The 22,940-nt window shown below is 40.2% G+C and overlaps 4 protein-coding genes across 4 annotated transcripts; 2 read left to right on the forward strand and 2 right to left on the reverse strand.

The window, feature by feature from the left end:
• Positions 1–962: 962 nt before the first annotated feature.
• On the reverse strand, positions 963–2,295 carry LOC134649264 (nuclease SbcCD subunit C-like). The gene is made up of 4 exons (XM_063503987.1): positions 2,197–2,295; positions 1,975–2,094; positions 1,739–1,881; positions 963–1,546 (listed from the first exon to the last, which is right to left on the reverse strand). Exons 1-4 carry the CDS (start codon positions 2,240–2,242, stop codon positions 968–970), a joined length of 888 nt encoding a protein of 295 aa, XP_063360057.1. The 5' UTR covers positions 2,243–2,295; the 3' UTR covers positions 963–967.
• A 729-nt stretch (positions 2,296–3,024) lies between these two features.
• Positions 3,025–4,341, forward strand: LOC134649265 (uncharacterized). The gene is made up of 2 exons (XM_063503988.1): positions 3,025–3,370; positions 3,450–4,341. The coding sequence occupies exons 1-2, from the start codon at positions 3,079–3,081 to the stop codon at positions 4,253–4,255; spliced, it is 1,098 nt and encodes a 365-aa protein (XP_063360058.1). The 5' UTR covers positions 3,025–3,078; the 3' UTR covers positions 4,256–4,341.
• Positions 4,342–4,538: 197 nt separating this feature from the next.
• Positions 4,539–6,095, reverse strand: LOC134649266 (uncharacterized). The gene is made up of 4 exons (XM_063503989.1): positions 5,838–6,095; positions 5,499–5,624; positions 5,274–5,410; positions 4,539–5,071 (listed from the first exon to the last, which is right to left on the reverse strand). The coding sequence occupies exons 1-4, from the start codon at positions 5,881–5,883 to the stop codon at positions 4,562–4,564; spliced, it is 819 nt and encodes a 272-aa protein (XP_063360059.1). The 5' UTR covers positions 5,884–6,095; the 3' UTR covers positions 4,539–4,561.
• Positions 6,096–6,462: 367 nt separating this feature from the next.
• LOC134648914 (ATP-binding cassette sub-family F member 3) lies at positions 6,463–22,395 on the forward strand. The gene is made up of 12 exons (XM_063503523.1): positions 6,463–6,604; positions 6,810–6,915; positions 7,851–8,019; positions 8,530–8,744; positions 9,569–9,832; positions 10,789–10,989; positions 11,833–12,015; positions 14,154–14,327; positions 16,630–16,804; positions 19,775–19,955; positions 21,303–21,523; positions 22,230–22,395. The coding sequence occupies exons 1-12, from the start codon at positions 6,532–6,534 to the stop codon at positions 22,383–22,385; spliced, it is 2,118 nt and encodes a 705-aa protein (XP_063359593.1). The 5' UTR covers positions 6,463–6,531; the 3' UTR covers positions 22,386–22,395.
• Positions 22,396–22,940: the final 545 nt, after the last annotated feature.

Consider the following 22,940-nt stretch of genomic DNA (forward strand, 5'->3'; position numbering starts at 1 on the left):
AAATCGCTGCCAACCTAGCTTGGTCTAACTTGGTCTAGCTGTCTCCAGGACTACTGTTAGTAGGAACATGAGTTTTGTGAATTGTCTACTCATAGTAATCAGTTTCAACAGCTATAGCCTGACCAGTAATATATGATAATTGTCAAGAGGGCGCTGTTATTCTCATGTATAGGGTGACAATTCAGTGTAGTATGAAAAAATTAGTTCCAGTGAAATTCCGCAACATGGCGCACCCTCAATAGATCCTGGTTCACCTATACAATGATAACACTAAAGCCCCTGCTACACGGTCGCCGACAAGCCCCTCAGACCGCGCGGCCTTGGTCTGGACGGACCGTGTAGACAGTTGTTTCCAACAAAATTTGACCAAAACTGACCAAGGACAGACCAAGGTCAGACGGTTAGAAGGCTTGTCGGCGACCGTGTAGCAAGGGCTTAACTATATTATGGATTTAAGGCCTGGCCAAACAGACGGCGCGACGCAGCGCCGCGGTCGCGCCGCGCGACCGCGGCACATGCTAACAGGTTACCGACGTCAAACAGACTGCGTCCCGCCGGTATCACGCCCCGTTTCTTTCGCGCCCCGCGCCGCGCGGCCCCTTGCGTCCACGCGGCGGCCTGCCGCGTCGCGCTGGGTCACATCAGTCGGATCGGACGTTAGGCAGCGAGCGGTGGCGCGCGGCCGCGCCGCGTTCGCGCGCGCGATGAGGGCGTGATGAGAGCGCGATCCGCGCGCACCCTGTTTGAACAGGCATCGCGTCGGCATCACGCAGCGCTGCGTCGCGCCGTGTGTTTGGCCAAGCCTTTAGAGTAACTTGTGTTTGTTTAAATAGATTCTATGCTACGAGATGCTACTTAAGTAATGAAACACACATACATATTAGAAGTTAATGCACAATATTTTAATGGTAAAAATATTTTTTTCACAATGTGTAGGTGTATTCATTTACAATGGTAATGGTATATTTTACTGTTGTACATTTTGCAACCTTTGTTTATCCACCATTCTACTTAATATGTTGCATTTATCCCTTTCAATTTTCAGCAGTTCCTCTTGCTCCTTTTCTTTTAGTTGCAGTTTTTTCAATTCAAAGACTTCTTTCATTTCCAATTCTTTTCTTCTTAACTCTAACTCTCTTTCTCTCAATCTTAAACTCCTTTCAAACATTTCGTCCCTCCATTGTCTTTGTTCTTCTTGTCTGTTGAGGTATTCTAACCATTGTCTTTCCAAATTTATTTTGCTTTGGGATCTGTCAGCTTCAATACGATTAGCCAATCTTAACTTCCGAAGTTCAATTGTAGCTTTACTTTCATAACTACCCCTCATATGACTTGGTTCACTCAGGGACATATTGAGATGATTTTTCCGGAAATGCTTTTTACGCTGGACATGTTCCGAATTTATGGAATCTTCTTCATCTTCACATTGGCCGAAAATATTATTCATTTCTTTGAAATACTTAAACCTTTTTTGCCCACTATCTACTGCCTGTTTATATTTTTTTGTAAGTGCATTTATTTTCCACCGAACCTGATCTGGAGTCATCTAAAAGTATGAGAAATATGGACAAAACAACATGTTAAAAGTAGGCTTAACATATTTACTTAAGTAAAGTGTGTTCGGAAAGAGAAGAGTCATGGAATGTATTGGGCCCCATACATTCCATGACTCTTCTCTTTCCGCACAGACTCTACCAAGATTAATTTTGAATAAAAAATATTATTCAAGCAACATTACCTCTATGTTGTAACTTTTTAAGTTATCAGATATAGCAACCCATAATCTAGTTTTCTTTTTAGGTGTTTCAACCATTTCTATATTCGCTTCATATAGTTTCAATAGTGTCAATGTGGCACTGGTAGTCCAAACTGCTGCTGCGCCTGGAATATGAATTTATGTATTAGATGTTTTAATAAAAAAATAATAATTAAGCTATACAATAGTCATGTATAAAATATAGTATAATGACTTACTATGTTTATCCGAACTTTCGCCTGAGCAATCCTTTTCTATTTCCTGACTTATATTATTGGTTAACTTAGATATATGTTGTAAATTAGATATATCTGCTGCTTCTGAATCCGTGTTTTGATCTGCAAATTTAAGATGGAAGAATAAATACAAATTAATTTTGTCTTCCATAACAACGGCGATAACAATATCAGAAATTTTACTGTAGAAATACAAATACTCACTTTCCTGTAGTATTTCCTCAACAAAGTCCTCGTTATTTCCGTCCATTTCTTATTTACAAATACATTTATTAGATATTACTTTATGTAAACATTAATTTGACGTTTACTTTTTTTTTTTAATTTATTGAAGCTTTGGCAACACGGCCATCAGCTTAAACATGAATTACATTTTGAATACATTACAAACTGATATAAGAACCTTAACTACTTAAAAACTACACACACACACCTTAAAACGTTTACTGTGTAGAAATGTAGAAAAGAAAAGAAAATTAAAATACTTAATTACTTATAGCCATCACAGACGGGCGTACCGAGCCGCGACCTTAGTCCAGTCAGCATATCTCTTTCTTCCCCATCAATTAATGACATTAATTATGTGTACAAAACGCGAGAGTTTAAAGTGTTCTATCTTTTTCGTTCTTAGTTTAGCTGCGTCTTTAACGTAAGTTCGACGGATTGACTACCTTTTACACAATCGAACAGGCCTTGGACCGGACCGTGGTCGCGGCTACCGACCCGGACCCGTGTGTGGTGTCTGTGACAGTTTTTATATACCAAAGACAATTTCTATATTTTTTTTTACAAATTGCATTGAGTTGTTCCACTATCGATAAATTCGATAATTCTCATATAATTATATCCTATTATTAAAAATTAAATGCCGTGTAGCTAATTATTAGAATAAAGTTTTAATGAAAACTGATATTGTATTTCTGTTAAATTTTCTTAAGTATTTCAAATGTTATGATGTAGTAATATCGAGTCGAATTAATCGAGTTATCGATCTACTTGACAGTTATTCTATTAGAAATTTGACATTTATGTTTTGATTTGTTATGGTAAATAACATAAATAGTAAAAGAATCATTCAAAAGCTAAATGGCTGACCCTAAAGCTATTCTCTTCTTAGCAGAGACCAAAGTTTATAGCAGCGAGGACAGTGATTCAGGCAGCTGGAGTGATGTGTGTAGCCTTAAAGCTGAAGGTGATTCGTCTGAATACGAGAGTCAGGGCGAAGAAGAAGATACGCTATTTTTTCCATTAATGCAATATTTGATAAGACTGAGACGTCGAAGAGTCGATGATTATCTTCATATTGTGGATTCGTGGACGGATGGTGAATTCAAGAATCGCATGCGACTTTCTCGAAAGACAGCTTACCGGCTTATTGGTATAATTCTTTAGAAGTTTACTACTATTTTCATGCAATTAGTCAATACCTAGGAGTAAACTTTGTGCTTTTGTTTCAGATGACTTAGAAAAATCAGGATTTATTGCATCACACAAATTTGGACTGAAGCCGTTGGAACCTAAGTTATGCTTCTACATTTTCTTATCATTTATTGCAAATACTGAGCCACTAACACCTATAGCTACTAAATTTGATATCTCCATATCATCAACTTTCAGAGTTATAAGAAGAGTTGTAGCTTGGATGTTAACAAAATTAAATGATGCCATCAAGTGGCCACAAAACTATATTGAATTTAGAACAATTTGCGATGCTTTTCAGTTGAAGACTGGGATTTCTAACACAATAGGAGTTATTGACTGCACTAATATTAAAATAGAAAAACCTAAAAATGCAAGAGACTACTGCAACCCTAAAGGATATTATTCAATAATTTTGCAAGCAACTGTGGATTCCCATATGAGATTTACAAATATTTTTTGTGGTGAGCCAGGATCATCAAATTGTGCTCGGGTTTTGAGGAAGTCACCTTTATATAATACAGCAATGTCTAGCAGAGATTCATTGTTTCCACATGACACTTTTCTTGTTGGACATTCGGGTTATCCAGCTCTGCCATGGCTAGTGCCGCCTTTTCGAGAGAACAAGCGTTTAACAACCCAACAAAGAGAATATAATACAATACATGCATCTACTAGGAAGATAAGTGATAAAGCTTTTAATCTGCTCAAAGGTAGATTTCGCAGGATAAAACATTTTACTGTATATAGAAATATAGCTTTTATCACAGACACCATTGTTGCTGCTTGCATTCTACATAACTACTGTATAAATGAAAATGATCATCTTGAAGAAAATGAATAAGACTGTTAATCAAGGATGAAGTATACTTTTATTCTACTTAATATAAGTAGTATAGAATAAATATGAAAAGTGTAAGTTTGTTGAATGACACTATTCTTGTAATTTTTTATTATATATGTCTTAGGTACCTACAATTTAATACAATTTTATTATTTGTACATAGTACATACTATGAATGAACCTGATTATGATAGGTTAGGAAATGATAAGAAAAAAAAACTTCATAAACAAGGTGGGATGATGGGATCATTAAAAAAAGTTCAAGGACCGGTCTTGCAACTAAATGCATTCATTGCATTTTTTTCACTAATCACCTAATAATTTTCTCAGTAAATCACACTTTTCCCTCTCTATCCTTAACATTTCCTCTTGTTTTCTTTCTTTTAGTTGTAGCCGCTTTAAGGCTAATGTTTGCTTCATTTCTAATTCTTTTCGCCTCAGTTGTAGTTCTTCTTCTTTCAATTTTAAACTTCTTTCATACCTCTCATCCCTGATTAATTTCTGTTCTTCTTGCCTTCTTAAATACTCAACCCACTGTTTATCTAATTGTATTTTGGCTCTTTGTTCCATCCGTAAATTTCTAAATTGTGTACCTGCTTTTCTTTTTTTGAATAATGATGGATCTCTGTCCATGTCTTCTTGATTCTGCATCACTCCTGATGCTAACCTATATGTAACACTGTCATCACTGAAGCGCCCGAGAATTTGATGCATTTCATTGAAATATTTAAAAGACATTTGTTGACCATTCTCTATGCAATCTTTGTATTTTTTTGTAAGGGCATTTATTTTCCATCTTACTTGATCTGGGGTGACCTTTAAAGATAAAATAAAACGTAAAATTTTATAAATTTAGGTTTAACATGCTCATGAAGAAGGGAAGACCAGCGTCAGGTACCTACTAATCCAGTAGGATCCGGCATAGTGTACTCTTTCTGTGTTTGTATTGTATAACTGTGTACTTATACTGAAATAAATGATATTCTATTCTATTTTATTCTCATTATATTTTTCATACCTCAACATTCAGCGATCTCAACTCTTCAGCTATAGATTTCCACATTTTAGTTTTCTTTTTTGGATTGTCCATACAATGCATTTTGGTTTCATATAAACTTAAAAGCATCAATGTGGCATTCTTAGTCCAAATTACATCTAAAATAAAGACAAAATCAATTCTGTTAATTTGGTATAAATTATAGTCATGTAATAATAGGTATTTTTTTAGTAACTACTGATTTACTTTGTTTATTAGCTTCACTAGGATCTGGTTCCTCTTGAGGATGAGGAGGCAAATTGGTCATCGTATGTGCTTGATTGTAGGTAGGAATGCCCATGTTCTGTTTGTATGGAGATACTGATGTGGTACCTAGAAATTGCAGGTTTATAAATATGTTAATTACAATCAAGGCATTTACATAAAATCAAATATTTACATGCATTAATATAGTTACCATGTTTTTACTTCCATAGTTATTGTGAACATAATAAGATAAAAGTGGGACTGAAAGCTAAATTCAAATATATAATATATATCTTACACAATACTTTTATCTTTCACAATGTTCATATGAATACTTACACTGATTATCTAAAATAGCCAAAACGGCAACATTATTCTCATCCATTTTGTCTGCCAAATTAGTTTTCCAACAAGACAAAATTAAATATAGCTCTGCACCGTGCTCAACTTGCTATTGTGCCAGTTGGAAACTTGCAGCTTGCTTGCAGCTCACACAGGGTTTATCCACGAATACTTCTGTGTCAGTTTTTGCTGCACTGTGTCGCTGAAGTCCATCGAAACAATATTCTCTGTGTCGCCATGGTGTCGACACAAACCATGAGAATATGTCACGCAATTCGCTGTGTTCAGTAGACAGTAGACAATTTTTGTGTTCTGTCAATTGTCATTGTCAATCCATTTTCTGTGCCGGCTCTCTACACCTAGCTTTTCTAATGCTTTTCCATAGTGCTTTTCTATCGATATCGATACATTAGTTTTCTTATGTTGGCGAACATGTAATTTATACTAGATTGTGGTGTTGTGCAGCGTTTTTATCAGTGTCTCAAACATTTCTCACTCTATCTTGTCTATCTCATAAAAATGACATGACAGCTGGTAGACTGACTGACGTGACATCGGTTCGTGTTCGTGCATTTAAAGTTTCTAACTAAGCCATTCTAACAAAAAAAAAAAAAAAAAAAGTTTTTTTTATAAATAAATGATAAATGCAATAATATTCTCTTGGTAATTACCAAGTATATATTCACTGAAAATGGCCAGCTGTGGTGAATACATCAAAAGTCAATTCCCGTTAATAGATGAAGAATTGAAGAAATATGTCGAAGGTGTGTATTCTGAGGTTATAGTCACTGCTGTTGCTTATTGTCTAAGTTCAGTGAATATGGACGATTTATATAGTATGGTTAATGTATATGAACTGGTTTTGGTAATTATTTCAGCTTCATTGGCCATGTGTCGGTCATTGACATTAAAATAACTGAATGTGCCAAGTTGAATATGTACCAATTGAGATTGATTAAATTGTTGTAGATATCCTGGACAACAGTGCTGGAGAGTTTGAAGATACAGAGGAGGTGTACGAAGCCGTCGGAGAAGTTTTACAAGGCATTTCCGAAAAATCTGAAGATGATATTAGGTAAATGTGTTTCTGAGGGAACATGAGAATAACTGATGCCAATCAATTTTATATTATTAGTCTTGTATTAACATTACTTTTTTAAATGTATATTGTTAAGGGAGGAAACCAATAAATAATACTTGTTAAAGAAAAATTACAATAATAATAATTAGGTCTCCTTCAAAAGTTTCACAATCACAAACACATGTTAATTTAATTATTCAAACAGATTTTCCGTCATAAATAAATCTCATTTGAATAAGTCTTACAATACTTTGTAAATAAACCAGTTGCACATTCTTGACAACATAGTTGTATGCTGATAATCTAGTTGCTCTTAGTATGTTCTGCCTCCATTTGAAAACTTATTCAATTACTTTTATTAAATGTAGAGTATAGTTGAGAAAATGTAAAATCCAAATGTTGCTTATGGCACAGAATAAATAATAGTACTAGATACAGAAGACTCACTCTCTAACAAAACGCGTCTGTTACGAAAAGCACAGATATGGCCGCTAGTTGGCGACAGCGCCACAAGCGGCTTAAGGCTAGCCACCAAAATTGGTGTGGAACAGATGTACTTTTAACTACCTGTAGCAAAGCGACGAAATCGCGGAGCCACGCCTACTTATGGGCATGGGCCCTTCCTACTGCTTGGATGTTTTAAATAATTTTTAAATGCCATAATTACCAGGTACAATCAGCAGCAGAAGTTGCTAAGCGGATGGGGTGCTCAAAATTATCCTGATACATTCTTATTCTTTTAACAATTAAGTCGCGTCAAGATCATTTTGAACACCTTGCTCGCTTAGCAATTTCTGCTGCTGACTGTACATATCCTAAGTATGGCAAGAAGATTTTAATTTGTTTACCTTGAATTTTAAACCTACAGCTATTTGTAAACCATTATGATGTATGAAAAGAAATTGATATTAAAATGTTTTTATTTGTAGAGAAATATGTGAAATACTCCTTCACATGATGCAACCGGAGAAGACAAATGCAAGCAATGGACCCCGGAAAGTGTTGGATGCGCCCATACACCTTGCCTCTATGACGTCACAACAAGAGCCCACGGAGGACCTTAAGAGTATATGGCTTCAAACTAGGGATGATAATTTGGTAAGCCTTGGTTTTCTTTAACAAATTATAAAGTTCTTCTAAACAAAAACTTACGTAACTAATAATGTAAATCTATAAACTGTTTGAGAGGAAATATTGACCTGGTGGTCCATTAAATTGGCTAGCTCATGAAGAATTGATCCTGTTAGACTGGATACTTCAGCTCATGTGTTGTAAGTTTGAAGATCAATTAAATACTTTTTAATCTTACTTCTAAAAGTTGCTGTTGGAGTACAATTTCTTATTGGTGGTGGCAGATTATTCCCACACTTATGATTCAGTTTAAAAATTACCTTCGAAGTCCCGTTATTGTTAATAATAATTGTAAAATTAGTATAAGTTTAAATCAATCTTTTTATTACTGTTAAGTGACACAATCTCTTTGAGAACACAATATTTAACTACTGTTCTGGTTTGCCGTCAATGCTAAATAGAATTGTGGATTTTTCAAATACAAATCCATGATTCTATAGCTAAATGAATTGATCACATGTGAAACCTTAATTTCAGAAAGTAGATGCAAAAAAGTTAGAAAAAGCTGAGGCCAAGTTACAGCAAAAGAAGGATAAGCAGAAAGACATTAAAGTGCCGGTGGCCGCCCCTGTGCTGCAGACTGCCACCGCCTCGCAGGTCACATCCAAGAAGGACAGCAAACTTGAAGCCAAGGGCAATAACCGGACACAGGATATTAGGATAGAGAACTTTGATATCGCTTATGGTGACAGGTATGGTCAATCTTACTCACATTGTCACGCAAATTAATGTTAATTGGTTTAACTGAAAATTTACATACATTTTTTTCGAAATTTTGGAGGTGGCTCATAATGAAAGTGGTTTAATTGTTTATTCACCTGACAGAGTATGGGTAGGGGTTGATAAAACAACTTAAAATAGTAGTTTGTGTTACAAGGGATCAAAACGATATATTTCCGTCAAGGGCGTACATTGAATCCTGAGCGTAATGAGCGATTGAAGTGTTAACGCTCAAGACGAAATAATTTTGATACGTGTGACACATACTGCTTTTCACATCAACTATGAGGAAAATAAAAAAATCTTAGTGTTGACACAATCTGATGCTTAAACAGATTATTTAAGCTAAAAAATAAATGTGCAAAAAAATGTAAAAATAGTGTGCTAGAACAGAAAAGTGTTACTTTGCTTCCTCCTAGCAGGGAGAAAAAGTGCCACTTTGATCCCTCCTAGCAGGGGAGAAAAAGCTATTTTCTGAATAGGAGGTGTGAAAAATCTATTATTATATTCTACTATCTATTATATTGGTGATAGTAAATTAATTGAAAGATGAACAGCTTAGACTTAGTGAATGTAGAAAAAATCTACCTATTTTCCTCCACTTGTTTGACACTGTAGTACATTGTTTATAAACAACAATAAGATCTCATAAATTACAGAAGAGTTGGACCCAAATTTATAAAGCTACGAATATTTTTTTTAAAGCCTAACCCCCAAAAAAGCAAGTACCATTCGCAACTATTGCCGCCAGCCGTTTACACCCTAAAATTTTACCTAAGGTCCCTTTTTATTTCAGAGTTTTATTACAAGGCGCAGATCTCATACTAGCATTCGGCCGGCGCTACGGCCTGGTAGGGCGGAACGGTCTCGGCAAGACCACAGTGCTCCGCATGATCTCATCGAAGCAACTAAAGATACCGTCACACATCTCCATACTGCATGTGGAACAGGAGGTGGTTGGAGACGACACGGTGGCGCTACAGAGCGTGCTGGAGTGTGATACTGTGAGGGACAGGCTGCTGCGGAGAGAGAGGGAGATTACAGCGGCTATTAATAATGGGTAATTCGCTTATAAATGTTACCTATGTTTCATATATAAGTTATACTGGGTGGATGTGGAGCAATGACTCTTAGGGACCCTTAGGCTAATTGGCGGCGCGTTAAACATATCCATAGGCAAGCCGGGGCTAGTTTGGCTAGTAACGAAACCAAATTCAGATAAATTTTCGCAAATTAGTTATAAACTGACAGGTTGATATAGAGATATACTTATTTGTTGGTGTCCTAAGTAAATTGTACGACATTTTGTACAAGATTTAATATGGAACTAAGAATAGCAATAGAATTTCTTCTTTAAGTATCTCAATGACAATTCATAAGATGACAGTTTGAAATATTACAGAGAAACCTGGAGTCATATTCAACATGAATAATTTATCAACCATCTAGAACGCAAATGTATTGAGTATTGAGAAATAACGTGCCTGTAGTTTTTACCTTGGAATTAAGAATGTTAAACTTAGACTCGACCCAAATTCCAAAATTTTTTGTGATTTAAAATTAAAAACCTAAATTATACAGAGTAAAATTTAACTTGTTTACACGTTCTTGCCATACCAAAATGGTTGTTAACCCCTTAAACGCCACGCCTATCGTATACGGCGCGCGGCGCGCCATTATGAACCTAGTCGGAATGCACCAAGATTGATATTGGAATGTAGCTGCGCGCGTCAGTTGGCGTCTTTGGCGATTAATAGATTAAGGGCTCCTTATCCCCACTTAGCCCGTAGATATCGGGTCATTGTGCTTGGTTTGCCAACTTTAACCAGCTTAACTTTGAACTCTGTCCAGAAGCGCAGAAATTATTTTACGGCGTTATTCATAAACGTCTACTAAGTTAATCAGCTGATGATCATCGTTTGTCCCTCTCTATGGCATAACGACAGATAGGGACAAACGACTATCATCAACTGATAAGTTAGTAGCCCTTTAAGAATAACGCCATCTTTCTCACAGATCAACAGACCCAGCGCTATCAGCAGAGTTGACAGAGATCTACGCACAACTAGAAGCGATCGAGGCGGACAAGGCGCCCGCTCGGGCGTCCATCATCCTTAGCGGTCTGGGCTTCACGCCGGAGATGCAGGCTCGTGCCACTAAAACATTCTCCGGAGGGTGGAGGATGAGGCTCGCCTTAGCCCGAGCGCTATTCTCAAAGTAAGATATTGCTATTTTAAAGATAAAGAAAGATAAAAGATTTTTATTCGTGACGATCACAAAACATGTACGGACATGTACAGACAACAACAGCAGCAAGAAAAGAAGAAATTAATAAGTGTGCCGATGGACCCAACTCAGCGTAATGCTAGCTGTATAGCCAGCGCTGGTCTTCCGTAGGGCCCATTCGGTGATGCCACGACAGATAATACATAAAGCTACATATTAAAACACTACAAAGATAGGATTTTAGGGATTAAGCCGGTTTTATAATATAGTCGAAAGCTATACTTTTTGCAGAAGTCATCTCTCTGACATCGTCGAACTGTTAGATGTACAGTCAGAAATAGCTAATCAGCGAGGTGTTCAAAATGATCGGAGCACAATGTTGTTAAGACGGTGTGACGACGGCCTAAGAGAATAAAAGCGTGTGCAGATCATTTTGAACATCTAGTTCTCTAATCAAAATTATTTAACTAGATCTAATGACTGCTGCTACTGATAACAACCGAGATTAACAGCTTCAGAACTTTTTATCCACTGCTTAGTTGCACTGCCTCACGATCGTTGTCTATTTTCAAAGAGTTCATGGCCACAGGCCACAGATTGAATTATTCAATTTTTTTTTTAATTTAAACTGTTGTGAGACATACTAATATTGAATAATTTTACGGTTTAGACTCACTTGTTTTAAGTCACTCGCGCGACATGTTTCGGAGAGCCTAGGTCTCCTTTCTCAAGCACTAACAGTGCGAGCAGCGTTCACGACGGCCGTGTATCGCGTACGCGGCTTAAAACAAGTGAGTCTAAACCGTAAAATTAATCAATTTTTTTTTGTTTCAGACCCGACTTACTATTGCTCGACGAGCCCACCAACATGTTGGACATAAAAGCCATCATTTGGCTCGAGAACTACCTTCAAAACTGGCCCACGACGCTACTAGTGGTCTCCCACGACAGAAACTTCCTCGACACGGTGCCCACAGACATCTTACACTTGCACACGCAGAGGATAGAGTCTTACAGGTAATATTACAAGTTGGATGGCTTGAGTACTTCCTTCAAAACTGGCCCACGACGTTACTAATGGTCTCCCACGACAGAAATTTCCTAGACACGGTGCCCACAGACATCTTACACTTGCACACGCAGAGGATAGAGTCTTACAGGTAATATTACAAGTTGGATGGCTTGAGTACTTCCTTCAAAACTGGCCCACGATGCTATTAGTGGTCTCCCACGACAGAAACTTCCTAGACACGGTGCCCACAGACATCTTACACTTGCACACGCAGAGGATAGAGTCTTACAGGTAATATTACAAGTTGGATGGCTTGAGTACTTCCTTCAGAACTGGCCCACCACGTTACTAGTGGTCTCCCACGACAGAAACTTCCTAGACACGGTGCCCACAGACATCTTACACTTGCACACGCAGAGGATAGAGTCTTACAGGTAATATTACAAGTTGGATGGCTTGAGTACTTCCTTCAGAACTGGTCCACGACGCTACTAGTGGTCTCTCACGACAGAAACTTCCTCGACACGGTGCCCACAGACATCTTACACTTGCACACGCAGAGGATAGAGTCTTACAGGTAATACTACAAGTTGGATGGCTTGAGTGCTTCCTTCAGAACTGGTCCACGACGCTACTAGTGGTCTCCCACGACAGAAACTTCCTCGACACGGTGCCCACAGACATCTTACACTTGCACACGCAGAGGATAGAGTCTTACAGGTAATATTACAAGTTGGATGGCTTGAGTACTTCCTTCAGAACTGGCCCACGACGCTACTAGTGGTCTCCCACGACAGAAACTTCCTCGACACGGTGCCCACAGACATCTTACACTTGCACACACAGAGGATAGTCTTACAGGTAATATTACAAGTTGGATGGCTTGAGAACTTCCTTCAGAATTGGCCCACGACGCTACTAGTGGTCTCCCACGACAGAAACTTCCTCGACACGGTGCCCACAGACATCTTACACTTGCACACACAGAGGATAGAGTCTTACAGGTAATATTACAAGTTGTATGGCTTGATGGCTTGAGTACTTCCTTCAGAACTGGTCCACCACGCTACTAGTGGTCTCCCACGACAGAAACTTCCTCGACACGGTGCCCACAGACATCTTACACTTGCACACGCAGAGGATAGAGTCTTACAGGTAATATCACGAGTTGGACATAAAGGTTGGCTTGAGAACTAGCTTCGACCAGCCCACAAGGCATCATAGACAGATCGTCAGGTGACAAGCAAAAGTCACTAATTGTGCGACGCGGCGTGCCGCAGTACGCGATACACGGCCGTCGTGAACGCTGCTCGCACTGTTAGTGCTTGAGAAAGGAGACCTAGGCTCTCCGAAACATGTCGCGCGAGTGACATAAAATAAGTGAGTCTAAACCGTAAAATTATTCAATGTTAGTATGTCTCACAGCAGTTTAAATTAGATCACTAATTACTATAAAATTTAAACAAAAATCAACCTTCTTTTCGTACTAATATGGCTCACTATGGCTATGAACTTGTGTGGTGGTACTTAGTGACTTTTGCTTGTTACCTGACGAGATAATCCCAGTGTAAGCTCGTTTCTTCGCAGCAAGAACGCCTTACGAAACGACCACTAAAGCCTCGGTCGCACCAAACTGTGGGTAAAAGCTAAAATAAATGTATGTAGCGGTCGGCGTTAGCGTCAAGAGTGCACGCTCGGAGCGTGCGCTCTGTGGTCTTGGAGTAGTTATAAGGAACATTAGGCGATAGAATCTTCTGTATTTTTACTATTACTTATTCCGTGCCATGACGTTAGTTTACTTTACTATAAGTGTGACTGTGTCAGTCTTTTTAAGGTTCCGTACCCGAAGGGTAAAAACGGGACCCTATTAATAAGACTCCGCTGTCTGTCTGTCTGTCTGTCACCAGTTTGTAACTCATGAATCGTGATAGCTAGACAGTTGAAATTTTCACAGCTGATGTATTTCTGTGGCCGCTATAACAACAAATACTAAAAACAAAATAAAATAAACATTTAAGTGGGGCTCGCCGTTTTTTGCGTAATGGTACGGAACCCTTCGTGCGCGAGTCCGACTCGCACTTGGCCGGTTTTTTTAATAAAATGCGCTGGTTACTCCAAGCGTTCTAATTGGTTTTTTTTTCAGAGGAAACTACGAGCAGTTCCACAAAACGAAGACAGATAAACATAAGAACCAGCAACGTGAATGGGAGGCGCAACAGCAACACCGGGCTCACACGCAGGAGTTCATTGACCGCTTCCGCTACAACGCCAACCGCGCCTCCTCCGTGCAGAGCAAGATCAAGATGTTGGACAAACTGTGAGTACTGGAAGAGATAAGACCACCTGTGCTGTTAGTTTCATTATACAAAGACAGAAGCACAAGAACCAGCAACGTGAATGGGAGGCGCAACAGCAACACCGGGCTCACACGCAGGAGGTCATTGACCGCTTCCGCTACAACGCCAACCGCGCCTCCTCCGTGCAGAGCAAGATCAAGATGTTGGGCAAACTGTGAGTACTGGAAGAGATAAGACCACCTGTGCTGTTAGTTTCATTATACAAAGACAGAAGCACAAGAACCAGCAACGTGAATGGGAGGCGCAACAGCAACACCGGGCTCACACGCAGGAGTTCATTGACCACTTCCGCTACAACGCCAACCGCGCATCTTCCGTGCAGAGCAAGATCAAGATGTTGACAAACTGTGAGTACTGGAAGAGATAAGACCGCCTGTGCTGTTAGTTTCATCATACAAAGACAGAAGCACAAGAACCAGCAACGTGAATGGGAGGCGCAACAGCAACACCGGGCTCACATGCAGGAGTACATTGACCGCTTCCGCTACAACGCCAACCGCGCCTCCTCCGTGCAGAGCAAGATCAAGATGTTGGACAAACTGTGAGTACTGGAAGAGATAAGACCACCTGTGCTGTTAGTTTCATTATACCAAGACAGAAGCACAAGAACCAGCAACGTGAATGGGAGGCGCAACAGCAACACCGGGCTCACACGCAGGAGGTCATTGACCGCTTCCGCTACAACGCCAACCGCGCCTCCTCCGTGCAGAGCAAGATCAAGATGTTGGACAAACTGTGAGTACTGGAAGAGATAAGACCACCTGTGCTGTTAGTTTCATTATACAAAGACAGAAGCACAAGAACCAGCAACGTGAATGGGAGGCGCAACAGCAACACCGGGCTCACACGCAGGAGTTCATTGACCACTTCCGCTACAACGCCAACCGCGCATCTTCCGTGCAGAGCAAGATCAAGATGTTGGACAAACTGTGAGTACTGGAAGAGATAAGACCGCCTGTGCTGTTAGTTTCATCATACAAAGACAGAAGCACAAGAACCAGCAACGTGAATGGGAGGCGCAACAGCAACACCGGGCTCACATGCAGGAGTACATTGACCGCTTCCGCTACAACGCTAACCGCGCCTCCTCCGTGCAGAGCAAGATCAAGATGTTGGACAAACTGTGAGTACTGGAAGAGATAAGACCGCCTGTGCTGTTAGTTTCATTATAAAAAGACAGAAGCACAAGAACCAGCAACGTGAATGGGAGGCGCAACAGCAACACCGGGCTCACACGCAGGAGTTCATTGACCGCTTCCGCTACAACGCCAACCGCGCCTCCTCCGTGCAGAGCAAGATCAAGATGTTGGACAAACTGTGAGTACCGTCTGGAAGAGATTCCTCTTTAGCGATAATTACGCCTGTTGTTTACCTCTACTTTCTTTTGAGGTAACTAGGAGAAGTAGATATGTGGTTCTTCAAAAAAGGTATGTACAAGGGTTTTCTTTAAAACGGCGTGTGGCATCCTTGGAGTTGGAGGCGCCCTCAGGCTATGGCAACCGCTTACCATCTAGCGGGCTGTAATTCACAGCCATATATGAATAAAATGTGTCAGAGATTAACCATTTGTAAACTGTACTCCCCTTCCCCAGGGGACACTTTAAAAGAACCGAACTTTGTTTTATTTATGTGCTTTATGGTGGGCCCCAATTGGCTGTTACATAACGTTATATAACATCGTGTGAAAGGGACAATATGATAATATTGATAGTGTTTTATTTTGTTGTCCCTGTCATACGATACAATGATATAACATTTTATAACAAACAGCCGTTTGGGCCGAACCACCGTCTACAAGATTACTTTAAAACTGAGCATAGTCGCTTTGCTTTGTGTGCCTAGATTAACAATAGTATGATTCCATTATTATACAGGCTGCTTCCTGTAACAGGAGCAATAAATTAAACTAAAGGCTGTACTCCTCAAACTGACCAACATTTGTTCAGCAACTTTTTAAAATTATGAATCCTTTAGACTTCCTCTTTTTCATACAAAATAAATATGTATTGCCTTCAATGTACGCTGACATCAGTGTGTTTGACATTGCTTGTCACGCTTTAAACATAACAACATTTGCAATACATTGCGTCTTAGAATAAACTTAAAAGTGTAATAAAAATCGAAACCTGAGTTATTTTCAAAAGTTGCTGAACAAATGTTGGTCAGTTTGAGGAGTACAGCCTACAGTTTAATTTATTGCTCCTGTTACAGGAAGCACCCTGTATTAGTATACATAAATCTAACCATATTTCTCTTCTACAGTCCAGAGTTAAAACCGGTAGAGAAGGAAATAGATGTGGTGCTCCGGTTTCCGGAGACGGAGCCCCTCTCTCCGCCCATTCTGCAGTTGAACGAGGTCGGCTTTTACTACTCGAAGGACAAGGTTATCTTCACCAACGTCAACCTTGGCGCTACGCTGGAGTCTAGGATATGTATTGTAAGTATTTTCACCTCAGCAGCTCGAACAAGGGTACTTTGCTACTTAAAAACAGTGAGCAAAATCGCATTTTGCTCACTGAGTGAGACAAAATGAGCAAAATGCGATCCGATTTTGCTCACTGTTTTTAAGTAGCAAAGTACCCTTGTTCGAGCTGTTGAGGTGAAAATTTAATTGTTGGTATATCTTAAGAAAACATGAGTGAATAGAGGTAAGTGATGAAGAAGGAATACATTTTTCGGGTTCTCTAATATGTTCTCACTGCTGAGGTGAAAAATGTTGTGTGCTACACGAGATCAAAGTTATTTACATCTCGTGCGCTTTTGAGTCCCTTACTACGCATATACGCATAATAAGCACTCGAAGAAATATCAAACTTTGATCTCTTGTTGTACAAATAACTATTTCTTCCTCCTTATGTCTTATGTTAGCGCATTCCCGCTTGCAATGCTTCCATAAAGGTGTCCGGGAATTTACGAAAGCTACTGCGTTAAAAAATTGGACAGGTGGAATACCATCCTTCTGAACTTCTCTTGACGGAAATTAAAGCCTAGTTTTAATGGGATTAGTCCGACTTCCTCATGATGCTTTTTTTCACCAAAGAGAACCTGTTAAATATCAAGTTATATATATTTCGTAAAGCGATGGGCGAGTCGAGTTATCTGATTCGAATAATTCGAATCAGCCTACAGATGAGTTAATTCGAATTAAGACTATGGGCAATTCGAATCAACTCGACCACTAGCTAACTCGGCGAACAACTCGCCGAGCCGAGTCAACGCTATCACACTGCTACTAAGGCCATTCAAAAATAAACCTTAATACTGTAGCCCGAAGGCTCTTTTTACAACAACTGCCGCTCGATTCGCCGTTTCAACTCGAGTTGGTACTATGACCATTCAAAAATAAACCTTAATTCCGTGACCCGAAGGTTCATTTTACAACAACTGCCGCTTGATTCGCCATTCCAAGTATCCCAACTCGAGTTCACTGCTAGTATGGCCATTCAAAAATAAACCTTAATTCCGTTCCCTGAAGGTTCTTTTTACAACAACTGCCGCGTAACTCGCCGTCTCAACTCGCTCCGCGCCTGTGCCTGTGACCTTGTCGCGAACCACGCGAATCGTCGAGTCGAGTCAACTCGATTTTGAATTCGAATCAGCGGCCGAATCAATTCGAATGATTCGAATTGAAAAAAAGTGGACTCGTCACATCGCTATTTCGTATCGTAAGTTTTCTTAGAAATTCATTTGTAATAGACGAATTTACCCGCGACCGCCGGCTTGAAAGCCTCACGCCTTACCGCTATTAACGCTAAATCACCTCTACTGCGTCCATTCCATATTCGTAAAATTGTAAGATCGAACAATAATTGCTGCGCCCGAAGATCTTTATTATTTCTCAAATGCAATAGCCGCGTTGGTTGAACGAATGGCAAATTCTGTATAATTTTGATTTCTTCTAGTGTTACTAAGTTCACATTTACTTGTATTACTTGGTGTTGGCTCGAATGTGATTTAAATTGTTGATTTATTCTGGGCATAATTGCATTGGGTAAAATTTCCTTGACGCACTCTTATTCTCTTAACAATAAAGTCGTGTCAAGATCAATTTGAACACCTCGCCCGCGTAGCAACTATTTCTGCTGACTGTATCGTGTGTTGTTACTAAGTAGAACAATCGAAGGTTTAAATTGTTGCGTTATTTAATGCAAGGTTGTGAGACTAAACGTGCTAAATGATTCGTCTTTGTGAAGGTTAATGCAATTTTTCAATACCAATCAGCTCGTGGGAAAATATAAACAAAGTAAACAGAACGACATTGATGAATAATGATTTTTTGTTACTTTAGTTAGCATAGCTAATCGAATTTATAATTGGACAATTATGTTTATTAGGCATTCTACAGTTTTATCTTTATTCATTGTACCATGAGAATAGATGAGATGCTTTCTTTATTATTAGTGCATTGTTTAACACATTCGGTGCCAGCGCCAGCTACGCGCTATGAGCGTAGCGTAGCCCATGAGACGGGAAAAACCGTGTGTAGCGAAAAGCGGCTAGCAGTGGCAGGCAGTGAATGTGTTTAAATATATCTAGTATTTTTTACAACTAATCGCTTTACCATACTGTGAACTCACAAAATAACTTTCTCAATCTGAAATTTAGCCGAAATTTTTAATTATTATTTCCATTAAATTAACTTTATTGTATAAAATGAATAATGGATACGGATTAGATTGTACTCACCTCTGATGCTACTATAATTTTTAGTTCGAGTTACACCAAATAGTTTTGCAGTTGTTACAACGTGCGCTGTAATTGTTTGTAAGGTCAATGTGGCTATTTCCGTCATAGGACCTATTCCGTCCATTAGCGTTTTTCTCGAACAAGGAACAAAATTGTTAAATTCATCGACAAAGCAGCGATTGCTTTTAGTTTCAGCAATCAAAAGCAAATGGTTTTTTTCCTACGATTGATAAATCAAAGAAATATACGCTCGTGGACGGAATAGCCGGATATGACTGAATAGGGAGTATTACTACAATGTTTTGCCGCCAGAGTGCAGCACTAGTGACTTAAGTGCTAGTAACTTAAACTGTTTTTTGACAAGTTTGCACAGACAATCAAATATGACATTGATACATCAAGGCGGTCTGTTTACAAAGGGCCTACCGGGAAACGCGAAATCGAAACTCAGCTGTCTGCCTCTTTATCGCTCGAATATGGAAGAGTGACAGAGAGGTTAGATATCAAAATGTCGACTCTCTCGTTTGCGGTAGACCCTTAGATTGTCACTTATTGTGGGAGTGACGCCCTCTACGCAGACTTCCGCGTAATATTCCCTATTAGCCAGATTGACCAGGGGACTTTCATAGTTTTCTGCTAAAATTCTGTCAGTCGGTTGTATTTGGGGCAACCGTATTTTTTAGGTACGTTTACTAAGTTTCTCCTTTTTTTCTCATCGCAGGTGGGTGACAACGGTGCCGGTAAGACGACGTTACTAAAGATAATAATGGGCATCCTCTCCCCCACGAGCGGCGCGCGCAACGTGCACCGCGGCCTCAAGTTCGGCTACTTCTCGCAGCACCACGTCGACCAGCTCGAGATGAACGTCAACTCGGTCGAGCTACTCCAGAAGAGCTACCCAGGTACTTATAGTGCAGGGATGTTGCGGATGCAGATTTTTTGACATCCGCGGATGCGGATATTTAAAGGCTCATATCCGCGGATGCGGATGCGTATGCGGATGTCAAGATTAGGTACTTAGAAAACGTCAAATATTATATTTTTAGTATTTTTTTATTTAAAAAAAACGAAACGTATTTGAGCAAGAATATAGATGCGTTATATTTAATAAACAGTAACTTGGCCGACTTTTCTGGATCTAGACGATTTCGTTGTAGGTAATGACGAACCTACCTAGCACTTACGCCGCCGCTAAGACGTTCCTGTACCGACTTGTTCGACATCCGCATAAGCTCCGCATCGATTTTATGCGGATGCGGATGCAGATGCGGATGTTGAAAATAATGCGGAAGTTCCGCGGTTGCGGATGCGGATGCGGATGTTCGCAACATCCCTGTTATAGTGTAAGGCCTGAGTGGACGCTCGAGTTGGGCGTGCAGCGGGGCGGGGCGTGCGGCGTGCATGTTAAACAAATGCAAGCGTATAGGAGCGGCCTTAGTGCACGCTGCTCACATCACTTGTGAGCCCGACGCCACGCTGCACGCCCCGCCCAACGCTCCGCTTCGAGCGTCCACTCAGGCCTTACACTTACGGTCGGTTGCATCAAACTGTTCGTATCGTAAATATCGTTCGCTAAATTTGTATGTATGGAAAGTTTCATAGTAAAGCCGGGGCGCGCCGGCTGACGTTGATCAGTCAGTCAAATGTGGTTAGTGCAACTGGCCCTTATGGCGTTATTCATAAACGGCTGCTAACTTAATCAGTTGATGATCGTCGTTTCTCCCTAATGTCGTTATGTCATAGATAGGGAGAAACGATGATCATCAGCTGATTAATTTAGCAAACGTATAAAGGTTTGTTTGGTGGATTCATAAGAATAAGGGGGTTAGGTCATTGGGTCGCTGGTTCGGTGAACGTTGTTTGTTGAGTTTAACAGCTAGTCTTGTCTTGTACGTACGTTTTACAATTTTTTTAAAAACATGAGCTGTGTTCATATCTGATGTTCCCACCGTGTAACCGTATCTTTTACTACTAATACCTAAGTATTAGTTAACTCTAAAGTTAGACGATTTTTCTGACGATATTGGACTCTTTACACATTATGCACAATACCTATCGTCAATGTGTTTACTGCAACAGGCAAGTTAAATCAACACAGTTACAGGCACTTTATTTAACGTAAACATCATTTCCATTACTCACTTTCTGACAATAAATGAGTTATATTTGTATTTAGGTCTTGCGTCTGCATGATTTATCGAATCCAACTTGTTATTTGATCGATTTTATATCTTACTCTACTTTCACAGGCAAAACGATAGAAGAATATAGACGGCAACTAGGCAGTTTCGGTGTCAGCGGTGACCTCGCGTTACAAACCATAGGCAGTCTCTCCGGAGGACAGAAGTCTCGGGTGGCCTTCGCCATCATGTGCATGGGCAACCCCAACTTCCTCGTACTCGACGAGCCGACGAATCACTTGGATATTGAGACTATTGAGGCGCTGGGCAAGGGCATCAACAAGTATACAGTAAGTTTAGTTGTTATTATATCAAACCATAGGCAGTCTCTCCTGAGGACAGAAGTCTCGAGTGGCCATCGCCATCATGTGCATGGGCAACCCCAACTTCCTCGTACTCGATGAGCCGACGAATCACTTGGATATTGAGACTATTGAGGCACTGGGGAAGGGCATCAACAAGTATACAGTAAGTTTTGTTGTTTTTTTATCAGATTATAGGCAGTCTCTCCGGTGGACAGAAGTCTCGAGTGGCCATCGCCATCATGTGCATGGGCAACCCCAACTTGTGCTGATTGACGATTAACAAGTATACGGTAGATTTTTTGTGTGCAAATAATGAAACATAATGAAGTAGTTTTCTACTTGTTCTATCAAACAGGAAAGGAAGAAAGTAGTCATGTGTGACCTTCCACATCGTCTCATCGTTTTGTACTGTCAGCACTAAAAACAAACTAGGTATAGTACCATAAAACGAAGCATATAGCACGAAGGTATAGCACGAAGTCGAACGCAGCAGTAATAGGGGCACTTGTCAACATGCTTACTATGAAAAGTTTGAAAATGTATGAGATGCCAGCTACCGCCGCCAAATTTAACATTGACCGCCCTTATATTATTATAGTCTCCATTAAGTGTCCAATTCGACTATGTATGTTTTCGTTGTCTATGATATTAATCCTGAATCTCATAACAACATGTATACGTATTTCCCCAGGGCGGCGTGATCCTAGTATCCCACGACGAGCGGCTAATACGAGTGGTGTGCAAAGAGCTGTGGATCTGCGGCAACGGCTCCGTCACCAGCATAGAGGGCGGCTTCGACGAGTACCGCAAAATCGTCGAGAGGGAGCTCGCCGAGCAGAACAAATAGCAGAATCACCCCGACACAGACAAGACATCCTCTAGACTGAGCATAGTAGCGCTACCCCCTCTGCCACAAATATACGGTAGTTTTACTCCATCTTCGAGTCAAGTGTCAGAATCCCGTGCCGTGATTGGTCCGTGTCTTTGAACGGACCAATCACGGCACGGGATTCGCTCACCTCGTCCCCCGCACCCCCGTATTTTTGGCAGCATCGGTTTCATGAAATAATTGCTTTAAACTCCGTCTAGAGGATTCCTAGTCTATGGACCCCGATGACGACTTCAGCAGTTGACAGCGACAGTTCGCACGCCAAGTCTGAGGGAGGGTGCGGAGCCGATACTTTTTTCGCGATTTCGGTGTTGGTAAGAGATGCTCAGTATGACCTTTATCCTCCTGACGACTGGGTATCAAAATTTCGTAGTTTGAATTGAACCGGCGGCCTAGCCTAGGTGACAATCGCTTGCGCTTCGCCATCGAATCGCTTTGTGTCTCTCTATCACTCTTGCATATTAGTGTGACAGTGACAGTTGCGTTTCGTTCGCTTCGGAGCGTTAGCGATTG

The sequence above is a fragment of the Cydia amplana genome, chromosome 6 (genome assembly GCF_948474715.1).
Source record: "Cydia amplana chromosome 6, ilCydAmpl1.1, whole genome shotgun sequence".
NCBI lineage: Eukaryota > Metazoa > Arthropoda > Insecta > Lepidoptera > Tortricidae > Cydia > Cydia amplana.

Excerpts from the sequence above, each read along its gene's own strand:
- LOC134649265 (XM_063503988.1), top strand. The coding sequence starts at position 3,079 with ATGGCTGACCCTAAAGCTATTCTCTTCTTAGCAGAGACCAAAGTTTAT. Across the intron at positions 3,371-3,449 it reads GACAGCTTACCGGCTTATTG|ATGACTTAGAAAAATCAGGA; the intron begins GTATAATTCTTT and ends CTTTTGTTTCAG.
- LOC134649264 (XM_063503987.1), bottom strand. The coding sequence starts at position 2,242 with ATGGACGGAAATAACGAGGACTTTGTTGAGGAAATACTACAGGAAA. Across the intron at positions 1,882-1,974 it reads CGAAAGTTCGGATAAACATA|GCGCAGCAGCAGTTTGGACT; the intron begins GTAAGTCATTAT and ends TTCATATTCCAG. Across the intron at positions 1,547-1,738 it reads TAAAAAGTTACAACATAGAG|ATGACTCCAGATCAGGTTCG; the intron begins GTAATGTTGCTT and ends TCATACTTTTAG.
- LOC134648914 (XM_063503523.1), top strand. The coding sequence starts at position 6,532 with ATGGCCAGCTGTGGTGAATACATCAAAAGTCAATTCCCGTTAATAGAT. Across the intron at positions 6,605-6,809 it reads ATTGAAGAAATATGTCGAAG|ATATCCTGGACAACAGTGCT; the intron begins GTGTGTATTCTG and ends AAATTGTTGTAG. Across the intron at positions 10,990-11,832 it reads GCCCGAGCGCTATTCTCAAA|ACCCGACTTACTATTGCTCG; the intron begins GTAAGATATTGC and ends TTTTTGTTTCAG.
- LOC134649266 (XM_063503989.1), bottom strand. The coding sequence starts at position 5,883 with ATGGATGAGAATAATGTTGCCGTTTTGGCTATTTTAGATAATCAGT. Across the intron at positions 5,625-5,837 it reads GGCTATTTTAGATAATCAGT|GTACCACATCAGTATCTCCA; the intron begins GTAAGTATTCAT and ends TGCAATTTCTAG. Across the intron at positions 5,072-5,273 it reads TGAGATCGCTGAATGTTGAG|GTCACCCCAGATCAAGTAAG; the intron begins GTATGAAAAATA and ends TTATCTTTAAAG.